At 45.3% G+C, this 15,199-nt stretch overlaps 1 protein-coding gene across 5 annotated transcripts in view; it reads left to right on the top strand.

The window, feature by feature from the left end:
* EML6 (EMAP like 6) overlaps positions 1-15,199 on the top strand; it is a 214,091-nt gene that overhangs the window by 181,733 nt on the left and 17,159 nt on the right. For all 5 annotated transcript variants that reach the window (XM_064494485.1, XM_064494483.1, XM_031467040.2 and 2 more), the window contains exons 28-29: positions 11,797-11,875; positions 13,581-13,710. In XM_064494485.1, the coding sequence (XP_064350555.1) occupies positions 11,797-11,875; positions 13,581-13,710 (209 nt within the window). The remainder of the gene's footprint in view (positions 1-11,796; positions 11,876-13,580; positions 13,711-15,199) is intronic.

The following is a 15,199-nucleotide window of genomic DNA, read 5'->3' as shown; positions in this document are numbered from 1 at the left end:
TATACACACACAACTTCTTTGTTCATTCATTCACTGATGAGCACTTAGGTTGTTTCCATGTCTTGGCTATTGTAAATAGTGCTACTATGCGTATAGAGGTACAGATATCTTTTTGAGTTAGTCTTTTTCATTTCCTTTGGATATATTCCAGAAGTGTAATTGATGAATCATAAGGTAGTTCTATTTTTAGTTTTTTGAGGCTCCTCCATACTGTTTTCCCTAGTGACTCTACCAATTTACAGTCTCACCAATAGTGCACAAGGGCTCCCTTGCTTCACATCTGTGCCAGCATTCATTCTTTCTTGTCTTTTTGATGATGGCCATTCTAATGGGTGTGAGGTGATACCTCATTGTGGTTTTAATTTATACCTCCCGGATAACTAGTGATGTTAAGCATCTTTTAATGTAGCTATTGACCTTTCATATATCTTCTTTGGAAAAATGTCTAGTCAGGTCCTTTGCCCACCTTTTAATTGGGTTATTTAGTTTTTTGAATTGTAAAAGTTTCTAAATATATTTTGAATATTAACCCCTTATCAGATACATGGTTTGCAAATATTTTTCCCATTCCATAGATTGTCCCTTCACTTTGTTGATGGTTTCTTTTGCTGTGCAAAAGTTTTTTAGTTTGATGTAGTCCTACTTGTTTATTTTTTATTTTGTTGCTTGCACTTTAGGTGTTATATCCAAAAAATCATTACCAAGACTCATGTCAGAGAGCTTTGTTGCTTCTTATAGGAGTTGCATGGTTTCAGGTCTTACATTTAAATGTCTATAACCCAGTTCAAGTTAATTTTTGTGAGCAGTGTAAGATATGGGTCTGGTTTCATTCTTTTACATGTGAGTATCCAATTATTCTAGCACCATTTATTGAAGAGACTGTCTTTTCTTCATTGAGTATTCTTGGCTCCCTTATCAAATGTTAGTTTACATATATATGCTTGAATTTACATCTGGGCTCTTGATTCTGTTCCTTTGGCCTATTTGTCATTTATGCTGGTACCATTCTGTTTGGATGACTATAGCTTCATAGTGTAGCTTGAAATCAGGAAGTGTGATGCCTCCTGCTTTATTCTTTATCAGCATTTCTTTGACTGTTTAGGTTCTTTCGTGGTTCTGTATAAATTTAAGGAGTGTTATTTTCTACTTCTGTTAAAAAAATGCCGCTAGAATCTTGATAGGGATTGCATTAAGTCTATAGATGGCTTTTGTAGTATTGACAGTTTAACAGTGTTAATTCTTCTAATGCATGAACAAAGGATACCTTTCCATTTATTTGAATCTTCTTCAGTTTCTTTTATTAGTGTCTTGTAGTTTGCAGAGTAGAGATTTTTCACCTCCTTAGTTAAATTTACTCCAAAGTATTTTGTTTCTGATGCTATTATAAATGTAATTGACTTCTTTATCTCTTTTTCTGAAAATTTGTTATTAGTGTATGGAAACATTGTTAATTTGTATCATGAAGCTGTACTGTGCAGCTTTACTGAATTCATAGATTAGATTTAAAAGGTTTTTGGTCATTTTTAGGATTTTCTGTATATAAAATCATGTCAGTTGAAAATAGAGACAATTTTACTTCTTCCTTTCCAGAGCTGATACTTTTATTTTTCTTACCTGATTGCTCTAGCTAGAACTTCCAGTACTGTGTTGAAGAGGAGTGGTGAGAGTGGCATCCTTGTCTTGTTCCTGATTTAGAGGAAAACTTTCAACTTTTCACCATTAAGTATGATATTAGCTATGGGCTTGTCCTATAAAGCCTTTATTTTGTTGAGATATGTTCCTTCTACTCCTAATTTGTTAAAAGAGTTTTTATCGTGAATGGATGTTGAGTTTTGTCAAATGCTTTTTCCATGTTTATTGAGGTCGTCATATATTTCTTTTCATTCATTCTATTAATGTGATGTATCACATTAATTGTTTTACATATGTTGAACCATCCTTGCATCCCCAGGAAATCCCACTTGCTCATGGTGAATGATTCTTTTAATGTGCTACTGAATTTGGTTTGCTTGTATTTTATTGAGAGTTTTTACATCTGTATTCATCAGAGATATTGTCCCATAGTTTTCTTTTCTAGTAGTGTCCTTTCCTGGTTTTGGTATCAGGATCATGTGGCTTTGTAAAATGAGCTTGGGACTGTTCCCTTCTCTTCAATTTTTTGAAAGAGTTTGAGAAGGATTGGTGTTAATTCTTCTTCAAATGTTTGGTAGAATTTACCAGTGAAAGCCAATCTAATCCTGGGCTTTTCTTCAGTGGAATAGAACACATTATCTCACTCCTGTTGGTTGAAAGTCTGGGAATTGCCTTAAGAGTTGAACAACCATAGATCTTTGTTTGCCAGATTAGGAAATTCTAGTAAAGTTCCTCTTCCCCAACTAGGATATCAACTCTGTGAGAGAAAAATTTCTGATATACTGCTCTATCTCCAAATTTTGTAACAGTGGCAGCACATAGTAAACATTTATTGAACGAATTAATAAACTCCTTAACAACTTAACAAGATTTAGGTTCATTTCCAGTCACTGACACCCGTGGATTCGATATCAAGAGTCTGAGATCTTGTTGGCATCTTGTCTTTATATCCATAATCCAGTTTAGAAATTTCTGTCTCTAAGCAGTTGGCACCCCTGGCCATCCTTCCATTTCTCAGGTTAAAGGCGTCAACCTTTAGGAAATTCTGAACAACACCTTTAAGTTGAGAGGCCCTCACTCCTAAGCTACATCTCTGTGGCACTGAGGGTTCCCTCTGGAAGAGAGCGTGTGACATTGAGTGTTTAGGAGGGGTCAGGCAACTCCCCTGCTCAGTCATGTATGCTGTAAGTTTCCTTTCATGTGGTTGAATGAGTGGTGCCTCCAGCAGTTCCCGTGGACAGGGACTCATCCTCCTGCACCAGTGACCCCTTGCGATATTCACCCACATTTGGCTGTCAGTGTCTCATTACCTTTCAGTAACCCCCACTTGTGGATCTGCAGGCAGATCAGGATCCTGAAGGGTGGTCTTCGTCGTCCCTCTCCCTGTAGGTCCTCACACTGGGGAGGGTGGTTGGGGCACCCTCAGACATGTAGTAGAGGTGGTTATGTGTTTCCTGCGTGGAATCCTTCTCCCAATACTCCATGGTGAGGGGAGGGGAAGAGAATAGTTTTCACTCATGAACTGCCTTCCCCTACAAGGCAACTTCGCCCTATCCATCTCAGCGACCCAGTGTGAGGAGACACTGATGTGGCAGTGCTTAGGATTATTCTTAGCAGGGGATTATGAGGAAGGAACCTGCGTATACCCTTACATTAATCTTTTAGTCCCTCTGGTGCACGTTTACTCTCAGTTTACGCCATATGTTCCTTAGGAAACCAAGAAGCTTTTACAAATCAAGATTAGAAGCAGATTCTGAGCCCTCTGTTAATGGTGGTCCCTTCTCTCTGCACTGACAGGTCCTAGCACCAAATGACTTCAAAATTCCACTCTAGCATTACGAGTTTTCCAAACTTTTCCTTAAACGGTGCTTATGACTGAGTGAGGAGAAGCCCTAAACCATATCTACTTCACTATCTCATATCCTTTCTGAATCAGTCTGTATAAATTTATGAACTTAAACAAAAAGATAATCCTATAATGAAAACTGTACACCATGGGTATGTAAAGAAATGCTAAGGAGGGGGTTGTTTTGTTTTTATTTTTTGTTTCAGCCCCAAATTAATAGCTGTCTTTAATCCTTGGTTCCTTAATGTATGGGTCTGTGGTACTAAGATATTTACAGTTCCACTGAATTACAAATTTTGTTTATGAGACTCAGTTTCTCAAGGGTCAGCCCTGTATCTATCACGGTTACCTCCATGTGCCTAACTCAGTTCCTTGCACATAGTACACAGTGAACAAATGTTTCTTGAATGAGTAAATGAATGGATGCCTTTGCTTAGCCCGCTTCTCTTCATACTTAAACAAGTTAATCTGTCCTCAGAATGGTCTACAGATCTGTTCTTCATCAGTGACCCCTTTCACCTTCATTTTGTTAGCACTGGTGAGTGGCCTTATTTTGTGGGAAGGTGTGACTCAGGTAGAATCGAGTGATGCCCCCCTGGCTGCAGAACTGCTCTTAGTTAAATGATGTTTTTATCTCCATACCATCCGTCCTTTAGAAATTAAATGTTTGTTTTATTTAAATCTATTTAAATAACTTGAGGCAAAAAAACAACTGAAAATTCTGTGTTATTGTAGCCATCACACCTATTTTGCAGACAGAGCTTCTTAGTCAGCAGATTGACAGTGAAATAAAGAACAGGCTCACAAGTGGCAACGTATGAAAATACGGGCGAGGTTTAGATAGATTTCCCCAAATTGAAAGAAACCCTGATCTAGGTAATCCCAGTTCTTCTTTTTACCTTTTATGCTGTGTTTGAGGACAGAAATCTGCTGGAGAACCCCCCCCCCCCCCAGTTTTTAAAAAATGCTTTATTGAGTGAGTACGTCCCCATTCCAAGCTTGCCTGAGGCTTGATGAGTGTGATGAAGCGGGGCAATGCTCCCCTCCAATAAACAGCCCTGGTCCCCTGGCGCTTTCCTGCGCTCACTGGCCTGACAGAAGCCCTTTGTCATCACTGATCAGTAGCTGCTCTCTGAGCTTGTATTGTAAGAGCTGCTAAGAACCGACAGTCAAGCTGGCAGGTGCCACTGCATTTACCATACTGAGCTCTGCCAAAACCACTCTGTCCTGTGAAGGAGGGACCTTGCAGAGCAGAGAACTCAGGACACAGCCCTGCAGTTGCATACATGTCACTTGTAAGCCAAGCTCAGACCTCACTCTGGGAGGGTGACTGTGCTGGGGTGAGACAAGCAGGCAGGCAGTGTCCCCTGCTACTCCCGGGCATTTCTCTCCAGGCTAACTCCTCCTCCTTCACTGCACCCCTTAATAATGAGAACTCTTCACTCAGAGCTGCCCTGAGCAGGCAGTAGGGAACAAGTTTCCTGTCCTTTAACCACGTGGAAGGAACTGAAGTTACAGTATCTGTTAAACTCGGAAATGCTGAAAGTAATCATCTCAAAAAGCCCAGTGTTTAGCCATGTAACTCTACTGAAAGCTGAATCGTTGATTTTCTAAGGAAATGTAATGCTACCTTCATAAGTGATTTTCTCTTTTCAGATCTCTTGATTTTCCGTATTGTTTAAAGCAAAATAATGACTTCTGTGTAACTGATCATTTTAGGAACTAAGCCTGCCATTCATTAGAGAACAGTTTGCTCACTTTCTAGCACAAAGAATGTACCAGGGTGTAAAAATGCAGAGGCCAAGTGCTATAAAATGATTTTTTTTAAAAGATGAATACACCTAGGAGATCGTACTCCTATAGTGAATCAGTTGACTCAAATGCACTCACACACGGAACTAAAGAACACATGCCACATAGGTAAGCACTTTTCTACTCAGAGGGAGGCTCTCTGAGAAGACAGGGGCCAAGTTGGGTCTGATTATTTTAATCAGGTCTCTGAACATCTCCCAGACCTGCGTTTGGAGGGAAGGGGTGCTCCCGGTGTGGCTTCTCCTCCTGCTTTGTACTGTTGTGTGGTCCTGATGTGGTAACGGAAGACATAGTTGTTGGGGGCAAGATGTGTGCGGCTTATAAGGGTGTTGGTGGGTGTGAGTTGTGGGGGGTCCGGCGTTTTGTGGATGTGTGTAAAGCATTCCGCACACTCTCTAACCAGCCTCACCCACTCCTTTGAAGTCCACGGCTGCACTGCCATCCTCTCCCCGCCCAGTTTCTGTCATTTATCGGCTTCCGGTCTGTTGGGGTAATGGTCAGCTGGCCCACACCCGCACTGTCATGCTGTGGGTTACGTCATCACCCGTAACTCCTCACTCAGTGGCTTAACCTTCTCTCCTCTAGAGTTCTCATTCTCAGAACACCTCATCTTCATTCTCATCAGTGCATCCAGTGCCGACACACCTCCATCTTTTTTTCATCAGCTCCTTCTTGGCCTCACTTTTTGCATCTTCAAATGCCACGCTTCCAGGCCTTGTGGCTCTTCCTCCTTTGTTTCTCTTACCACCCACCCCTCCACTCTCTGACCAGAAAATCACACTGGTGCCGACTGCTTCCCCACCCTCCAGAGTCCATGTTGCCAGCTGTGCTTAAGCCCTCTTCGCTGCTCCCTCATCTTCATCCTTGTCTTTGATTGGCTCCGTCTGCCACCCTCTTCAACAGTCAAACTTCTGAACTTGAACTCCAGCTTGGCACTTCTTTCTCTCCTCTGACTCACTTCCCATTGTCCACCCATACGAAGACCATTCACCTCCTTCCGTCTCTTCCCAGGGGAAGTGAGTCCCTCCTGTTCAAGGCCAGTCCCTCTTGTTCAAGCTGGTGCTTGGGCCTCAGCCTCACATCCATCCAAGCTCCCTCAGCATCTCTCCCCTTTCCTGTGTCTCCTACGCCACTCGTCCAAAACTGGATTCATGTCCTCAAGCCAAGAAACACATTCTGGTCTTTCCCATTCCCATCCCACCCAGCCCACTTCAGGAGAAGAACAGATCTCTTGACTGATCTTACACACATGTTCCCACCCTCACCCTCCCTCCTTTTCCCCCTCCCATCCAGGCCCCACCAAGTCGCTCCATCACTCTCTAGCCATTCCGTCTGTCTTCTGTCCCTGCCATTCTGCTGACATGGTGACTCTCTAATTCCCAAATCCAATCCACTGTCCTCTTTGTCTCATTTAAAGGGAGAACTGGGTGTTTTAGGGGAGCATTGTTCAACAGAAATATAATGCAAGTACATATGTGATTTTTCTAGCAGCCACATTACAAAAATTAAAAGAGATGGTGCAATTGATTTTAATAATGTATTTCATTTAACCCAAAATATTAAAATGTGTAATTTTAACATGTAATCAATATAAAATTCATTATTTTATATTATTAAAATTTTTTTTTACTAGGTCTTCACAGCCTGCTGTGTATTTTGCAGCTTTAACACACCTTAAATGTGGACAGGCCACAATTCAGTGTTCAGCAGCCGCATGTGACCAGTGGCTGCCATATTGCACAGTGCAGGTCTATATATCCCTCTGTCACTTACCTTTCGGAAACAGTCTCTTCTGGCCCTTCTTCTCCCACTACAGCCACCCTTCTCTGTGTCCCATCCCTGCCTCCTCTTCCAGCCCTTCACATGCTGTTGGTCCTTCGAATTTCACCTTTGGCCACTCTTTTTTCACCTTCCACCCTCTTCCTCATTGATCTCCTATATTCCACCTATTGGCTGATGATTCCCAAAGTCATATGTCTGAGTCCCACCTCTCAGTCGAACTTCCAGCTGTATAGCCAACCCGCAGATGTCCAGAGTTTGGCATGCCGAAACTGAACTCATCGTCTGTCCTCGTAAATCTTCTCCTGTCTCAGTGGTGCCACCATCCGCCCAGATGCCCAAGCAGAAAACTGGTGCTCCCCTTGCATGGCTCTTCCTCCTTCATCCCTTAGAGCTAATCAGTTCCAAAGACCTTGAAGTCTGCTTCACCACTGTTTCTTATTCACTTGTTTCCTTCTCCACCACCATTGCTTTAGTCCAGATCTTCACCATCCCTCCCTTGGATTATTGCATTGGCCTCTTCTATGGTCTGTTCACCTTTGCTTGTACTTCCCTCTACTCCATCCTTTATGCCCTTGATTTTCCACCCAGATAATTTGATAGTCACCTAAAATGGCCGAGTCTGGGACTATACCCCTATTTAAAAAAAAAAAAAAAAAGGGCAGGGGCCACATTATAGGCATCAGTCAAGGGCACTTTCATGGTGGAAGGCTCAGGGTAGCCCACAGTTCTCCCACCTGACAGCCTCTTTCAACTCTGCTCCTTCACTGAGCAGCTCTACAGATGGTTCTGGAAGACATAAGAATGCATTAAACAGAATCCGGTTCCTTTTGTTTTGATAATAGAGAGCCCCCATGGCTTTGGATACTTTTCCTAAACTTGGACTTATCCTAGAGAAGTGGTTCTTAATCAGCCTCTCTCCCAATCTCCTTCTCTCTCCTTCTCCCTCCTTCTCTCTCGTTCTCCCTCCTTCTCTCTCCTTCTCCCTCTCTCTCACTTTCTCTCTCTTACTCACACACACGCGCGCGCACACACACACACACACACACACACACACACACACACACACAGTCTCATCCTGCAGACATCTTTGAAAATATGATTAAAGCATGCCTCTTTTCACCAGAAAAGTGTACATGTGCAAACACAATTTGGAATGAATGTCAGGGTTTCCCTGGCCCCTGAAGCCCATCTGTGGGGGTGATATATCTTGTTGGAGGACAGTTCGAAAACAGTGCTCAGATCATCTGCTGGTTCCCACCTGTACCAGGATCATCCAGGATAGTTGGGTTTCTTAAGACATTTTGAGAACTCTTAGAGCATTTTATAGCACATTTTGGAACCTGGAAGAAGCTACATTTCCTCCAGGGACTTTGAACACTGTGTGACTAACAACACTAAAAACAATTCCAAACTTGCATTTCTTGGCTAAATGTAGCTGAATTTCTCCACACCCACACCTCTCTTTATAGAAGCTCCCTGGAACGACTTGGTTTCTCACAGGCTTTCTGAGCCTGGCTCCCTAGCTGGCTCTCTCGTTGTGTTCATCTTGCGTTGGGACTGACTTTCATAACCTCCTCTGTCATTTCAGAAGCTTCCCCAGGAGTCCTGGCAACGACCCCTCTCCTGTGCATCTCAGGCCATCGTGTGCTCTGCTCCACCCGACTCTGCCAGCCCAGCACCCAGGGAGGGGCTGTGGGCAGGGAGGTGGATGCCTGGGTGCTGGCCACCCTTGGGGCTCTTTGACCCTCCCCACATGTTCAAGTGAGTCTCAGCTTTCCCTTCAGCAGCCAAGATGCTGGACAATGGGATGATGGCAGGTCCTTTGGTGCCCGCAGAGCACATGAGGCATGGGTGTGGGTGGGGTTCCAGCAGCCTGCACCTTGCATGAAGCAAGAGCTGGGCTGCCTTGTGACTTAACACCAAGTCCCATCTTGAGTTCACAGGCCTCCCTGCCTTTTCCTCGGCACAGCTGCTCCGCCATTCTCCCTGAGCTCAGCCTACCCATCGTGTTCTCCTGATGGTCCAGTTGGTCTGCCCTCTTGCCAGGCACTCTTCTTACATTGCTTTCCCAATGAAAACTCTCTCCTTTGTTTCCCTGTGTCTCTTCAAAGCTCCACTGGCCCCTGTGAGACCCCTTTGTGCCTTTACTCCTCCCATCTCTGATCCCTGCCTTCCATCTCTTAACCTCTCCCAGCCTCCCCGCTAATTCCCATTCCTGACGCGCTCACCGCCCTCCTCGCTCTGCGTCCTGTGTGCCAGCAGGGAGCAGCCAGCTATAAAGAGTTTATTGGACTGAAAAGTGAGTGAATGTTCTCAGACCTGCTCCTATTTCCCACCTCAGCAAAGCTTTTCAGAGTCACATTTCCAAAGGAATCTGAATCTGGAAGGATTTAGATCCACCGAAAAATGCCAAACCTTCAGCGTTTGGCTGCGCTTGAGATTTATGGCAGTCCCTCCCATGTCTGATGTTACAAACCCTGTTTATGGATGCCTGGAAAGAAGCCTTTAATGCTTGTATTGTGTTTTAACTTGCTTTCCTTTGGAGGCAGGGAATTGTCAAGTAAGTATGCACAGCGCTCTGCAAAAGCCCAGGTGTTGGATGAGCATCTAGTACTAAGCGTTCGTGCAGAGTTCACAACCGTGAAGGGTCTAGACTTACAATCTGCTGAATTTGCCACAATGCAGGTTTCTGCCTTTTGCCCCCTCATCTTCAGTTTTGAAGCAATACAGCTGTTAACATGCTTGTGAAATAAGAAAGAAACATTGAGATTGCTTTACTTTTCAGTTTTTAACTGAAAATCAAGGTGAACAAAAGCATCGGATTGCCTCTACGTGTCCATATATACAGTCTCGTGTATATATGAGTGCACAGTGTTTGTGCTTGGATGTGTACTCCAGATACACTGTATAATATATGACATATTATACAACCCGTGTGTGCCCTGGAAACGAGCCCTGCGTGTAATCTCAAATTCTGCCTTATGAACCATGCTCTAGTCCCCAGTGGCCCCTTGCTCCCGGCCCAGACCTTGGCTTGCTTTTGTCATACATTACAACACTCTGAGGTGAAGGAAGAAACCCACGGATTTCATTCGAAAGTCCCACTAAAACAGAAAAAAGAGCAGATGTCCTGGGAAGCGATAACTAACGAAAACGAAGTGTCTAATTGTGAGAACTGGGCTGCCCCCAGCCTCCCGCTTTTGCTCAATTTGGCAGCGATGATGTCAGCCGGGGGTGTCGCTGGAGAGATGTGCTCTCTCACCATTCTTCGGTGGTGATTATAATACCATTTGGTCCAATTATCACTTAAGATTACATAACATGTTTTGATGGAAGCGTTTCTGAGAAAATAAAAAGCTACCTTGTTTTTCCCCAGCATAAGAATGCAAGCCGTTCCAGCAGGCAAGCTGCCCTCCCGAGAAACACTGGGAATGATTAGGCTAAATTATGAGTCGAACTTGATTCAGAAACAAAGCAGCCGTTGTGCATAACTCCCAACGACATCCAGGAGGATGTGATTGTTTCTCTGACAAGTTTCTCCCCAGCACACTCTAAAATAAGCAGAGGCCCCAGGCGCATTGGCAAAGCCACGGAGAGTGTGCGGAAGCGGTGACCAGGCTTCCTTCTCTCTCCCTGTCCTGTAGGCGCGTTAGTGCAGAGTTTGCCCAGAGACGCCAGGGTATGAGCTTTCTGGATTTGTAGACCGGTGCACTCTTTCCTTTCTGTTTTAGTTCTTTGCTGGCATGCTCGGGAAGCATGGTTTGTGCCACACAGGAATGTCTGTTCACTTGGACGGTGCTTGTGCATGAATGAGGTGGTTGCTAGTGCGGCTCTAAACTGTACTAAGTTTCTCACTTGGCTTTGTTTGCTGCTTACAAGGGGATCAAGGTAATCCTTTCTTTCTGCATAGCCCAAGAGCAATAGAGAATAGATTGGAACACGTGGCATGAGCTGATGCAGGTCCCCGCATCCGTCCCCGGGTTCCTAAAGTCCAAAAAGTCTGATTTAAGGGAATCCCATATTACCAAAAATTGCCCTACTCATTTGCAAGTCCTTAAGAGCTTACCCATTAAAGAAATCTCTTAATTAAAGCTGGATGCCCAGATCTCCAAAACTAAGTGGGAAAACTAACCTCAGGTATGATGGTAGCAGTTTGCTACAGACCAAGACCCTGAGGGACAGGGCAGAGGAGGAGTTTGTTCCGTCTTTGACCCCTTCACTTCCCACTTGCCCTTTTGTGTAGTGAGAGTGACCTGGGCACTTGGCCTTCAGGGCCCGTTCCAAGACTGGCTTGTAAGTCCCACCTCACACCATGCCATGACCTCTGACCCCCTAATTCTGACCAGTGTGGGTACCTCCCTGCCTGAAAAATGGCCAGTGGGTTCAGGAAGCAAAGCCCCTTGCTTGTCAGGCTTAGGCTCCTCTTTAGTTTTAAAGTAAGTCCCTCTGGTCTGTTTTCTTCCAGGCTCCCAGGAGAGGGGGACTGACCCTGACTATGAGGCCCAGATCAGTGCTTGTGAATCCAGGACCCCCAGTGTCAGAAACTGCTTTTCCTGGGGTGGGGGAGCTGAGACGGGGCAGGACAGGACAAACCCGGGTGTAAGTCCCCCAAGGGGGGAGAAGAGAGAGAGGAGCCTGGACTGGCCTTAGCTGACCACACTGACCAGGCGACCTTGCTGCTTTTTGTTCAACGCTGTGCTTCTTTTGGCCACTCTCTGTTCCAGACCTCCCGTTAGCAGAGCGGCTCCCCAGCCTGAGAAGCTCCAGAAGAACAATATCACCAAGAAAAAGAAACTGGTTGAGGTGAGGAGGTTAAACCATTTTGCTTTTAATCTGATACTCACGTCCTAAGATCTGCCCAGCGGACATCACCTCCTGCACGTCCCACAGGCACCTTCAGGTGAACCGGCATGGATCTGGTGGTCTCTCTTGTCCCCTCTGCCTTCCCTCCTCTTCCCTCCCCACACCCTGTTGTGTCAAGGCCTTCTCTAGCATCTTCCCTGTGCAGTCTCCCCTGAGGCTCCCCATCCTGAGCCCTCCTGCCTTCCACCGCACACCCCCTCCTCCACAGCACTTGTCACACACTCCACTGCCATTGTTTCCTACTCATCTGTCTCCCCTACTGTGCTCTGAACTCACTGAGGCCAGAAAGACTCACCTTAAGATTGTTTGCTGGAAAAGGGGAGCTTAGGGGGGATTTATCAGGGAACACAGCAGAGGTCAGGAAATGCAGCTGAACTTCAGTAAAGACGATCCTGGAGCTGCAAAGTCATCATAAGCCAAGATGGTGCCTTGTCTGCCCAGCAGGGCCTGTGTGTGCCTGTTGCGATCTCCTCTTTTCCTGCGGACTTTGTCAACTGCTTTCGTAGGCAGTGGTGCTGTCCAGCACTTGGGTTTACATCTCCTCAGTTAATTAGGCAGCCAAAAAGACTAATGTCCCCAGTGCTAAACTCCTGGGAGAAACTGTGATCTGCCCAGCTTGAGTCAGTCATCCGCCAGGACTGGGGGTTACGTATGACACCCGGTTTCTGTGAAGCACATGGGGATGGGGGGAGGCCGGGGAGTGGGTAGACACTAAGTTGGAAGGATAAGAGCTTTCCAGATAAGAGATAATTTTAGAAAAGCAAAGTCCTAAAGATAGGGAAGCTCCTGATATGTGGGGGTAAATTGACACGTCATCTTGACCAAGGGTCACAGTAGATGGGAGTTGGACTGATTGTAGTGACTTAAGGAGTTTGGACTTTATCCCACAGGCAGTGAAAGTCAGTGAATGTTTTTGAGTAAGGAGATGTGGTATTTTAGAATTAATCTGATGTTTGCAGTTGGCGAGCTTTGGAGAGAGAAAAGGCTAGAGTCAGGGAACCTAGACTAAAGGGATCCACATCTTAACCCTGCAACCCCACCAACCAGCACAGTGCCTGGTGCCAAAGAGCCACCAGCAGTACAGGTGTGTCAAACTGAATAAAGAACAGATCTGCTCTGAATCAGCCACTGCTCTTTGTCATGGAAGGCAAGGCAAGAAGAAGGGAAAGACTGTAAACCCAGAGCAGTATCTAGTTGTTGCGGGGGAAATGGCGAGTTGTGTAGGAGCTTTGTAGGGCAAGCACCAAGCAGCAGAATGAGCGTGGCCCTTGCCTCCGTGCTCTGCCCTGCCGGCCCCGCTGCATCTGTGAGAATCAGAGCAGAGCTCTGAACCACCACCCTTCAGCTCACCTTAGATGTCAGACTCCTAGGTACCCTTTACAGGTCATCACACTGGTAGACTTTGCCTCACCTGAGGAGCTGGGAAGCAAATCTAGTTTATTTAGAAAACTCACCATAATTCTATGCGTTAGCCTGTCCCCCTGCCCCTTAGGAAATGGAAGAAAGGGCATCACTGCATCCCTAGCTGGTCACGTGGCAAGGGGTTGGCTGTCTCACCAGCCTTGGGTTCCTGTGAGATGTGTGGCCGTTCCCGCAGTGCGGTTTCTTCCTCTAAGGGCCCTTCCATCCTTGTGTGGGAACGTAGGAGCTGGCTCTGGACCACGTATTTGGCTACAGAGGGTTCGACTGTCGCAATAACCTGCATTACCTGAATGACGGTGCAGACATCATCTTCCACACAGCTGCGGCCGGCATCGTTCAGAACCTCTCCACAGGTAACTCGCAGGGGGAGACCACCACTTGAACACAGGCTTTTATTTTAGCCCTTTTATGCGCTTTCCCACTGGTTAGATGCCCCAAAGCTTAAGCATTCTGTTTCCTTTAGAGACGCTCCCCTACGTTCCGGAGCTGTGTCATTTAGTCCTAGAAGTGTTCGGGCCCATATTCTCAGAGTCAGGCCCTCTTTGTGTCCAGCTCTCACCCAATCGCGTCTGTCTGAGGCCCTGGAAGGGAGGGATCCATGATTCCATCAGCTCCACGGATGCTTAGCTGGGATGGAGGGAAGTCAGAAAGAGGGTGTAGGTAGTGGACAGTAACTGGGGACAAGGCGTGGGGGAACTTTTCTCATTGGATTTTAAGTCGCCATCTATTTAGCGGCTCATATTTCCAAGTTTTGTTGGTTTTGACTCTGTAACCAGATTTACAGTGAGAATGACTATGAAACAATAAAACTATAGCATGACTCAAATTAAAAAAATAGTTTAAAAAGAAACACCTTGTGGGGAGGGTATAACTTAAGTGGTAGAGTGCATGCTTAGCCATGCGTGAGGTCCTGGGTTCAATCCTCAGTACCTCCTCCAAAAATAAATAAACCTAATTATCTCTACCTGCCAAAATAAAATAATTAAACAATACAGTAATAAATACATTATTTAAAAAAAAAAACACCTCAAGCAAAAAGAAGAATTCAGAAATTGTTTCAACCAACACCTTATCTTTACCACCAGATTTAAATGTGTTAACATGTTCCCTTATTTGCTTCATATCTTAAACCTTTTTTTTCCCCTCAAATTTTTATGTTCCTTCCTAATTCTGTGTAGTTCATGCCTAGTCTGAAAAAGACAGTAAAATCATGGGGCACATAATAATTTGTGTTCTGTGGGGAGGAGGGCCTTGGAGTTTTCTATACATTTTTCTCAATTTTCCAGCCTCATGTTTCCAGGTTAGTAGCAAAGTGCTATTTCCAATTGTGTTGGAAGCCATCACTCACCTCTCAGTTCCTATGCGTTTGGGTGGGTTTACAGTGGCCACTTGGGCAGTCAACATACCAGTGTGCTGCAGTAGATAATAAAGTTTTTCTTATCCTTTCTTCCACTTCTGTGACACATGTCAAGTTAGGGCTTCCAGGGTGAAGCCATCACCGGTGCCATCCAGGCTCTCAGTGGATTAGCACTTTGATGAATAAAGAATTAAAAGGGCTTTCCTAAGTATTGTCCTATTTCAGTCTTCCCTTTCCAGTGAGTAAGTCGTGCCATTTTGCTCAGGACAGCACTATCTCCAGCTCCCTCCCCCACCCAAGGGAAGACAGTGTCCTGGACTGAGGGGAGGAGGAGACAGTCTGGACTCTGGAAGCCTCTGTGCTTGGACTGTGCCCTGGCCCCACGCTGGAAGCAGAAGGATTGACGTGGAGCTTGTGTGTTAGATGAGGATTAGATAGCAGGCTCCGGCTCTCCTCCTGAACCTGGCACAGAGGATGCAGATGTG

Source organism: Camelus dromedarius, chromosome 15, assembly GCF_036321535.1.
Source record: "Camelus dromedarius isolate mCamDro1 chromosome 15, mCamDro1.pat, whole genome shotgun sequence".
Classification (NCBI taxonomy): Eukaryota; Metazoa; Chordata; class Mammalia; order Artiodactyla; family Camelidae; genus Camelus; species Camelus dromedarius.
The sequence above is the reverse complement of the archived record's forward strand: the minus strand, read 5'-3'. Positions and strand labels throughout refer to the sequence as shown.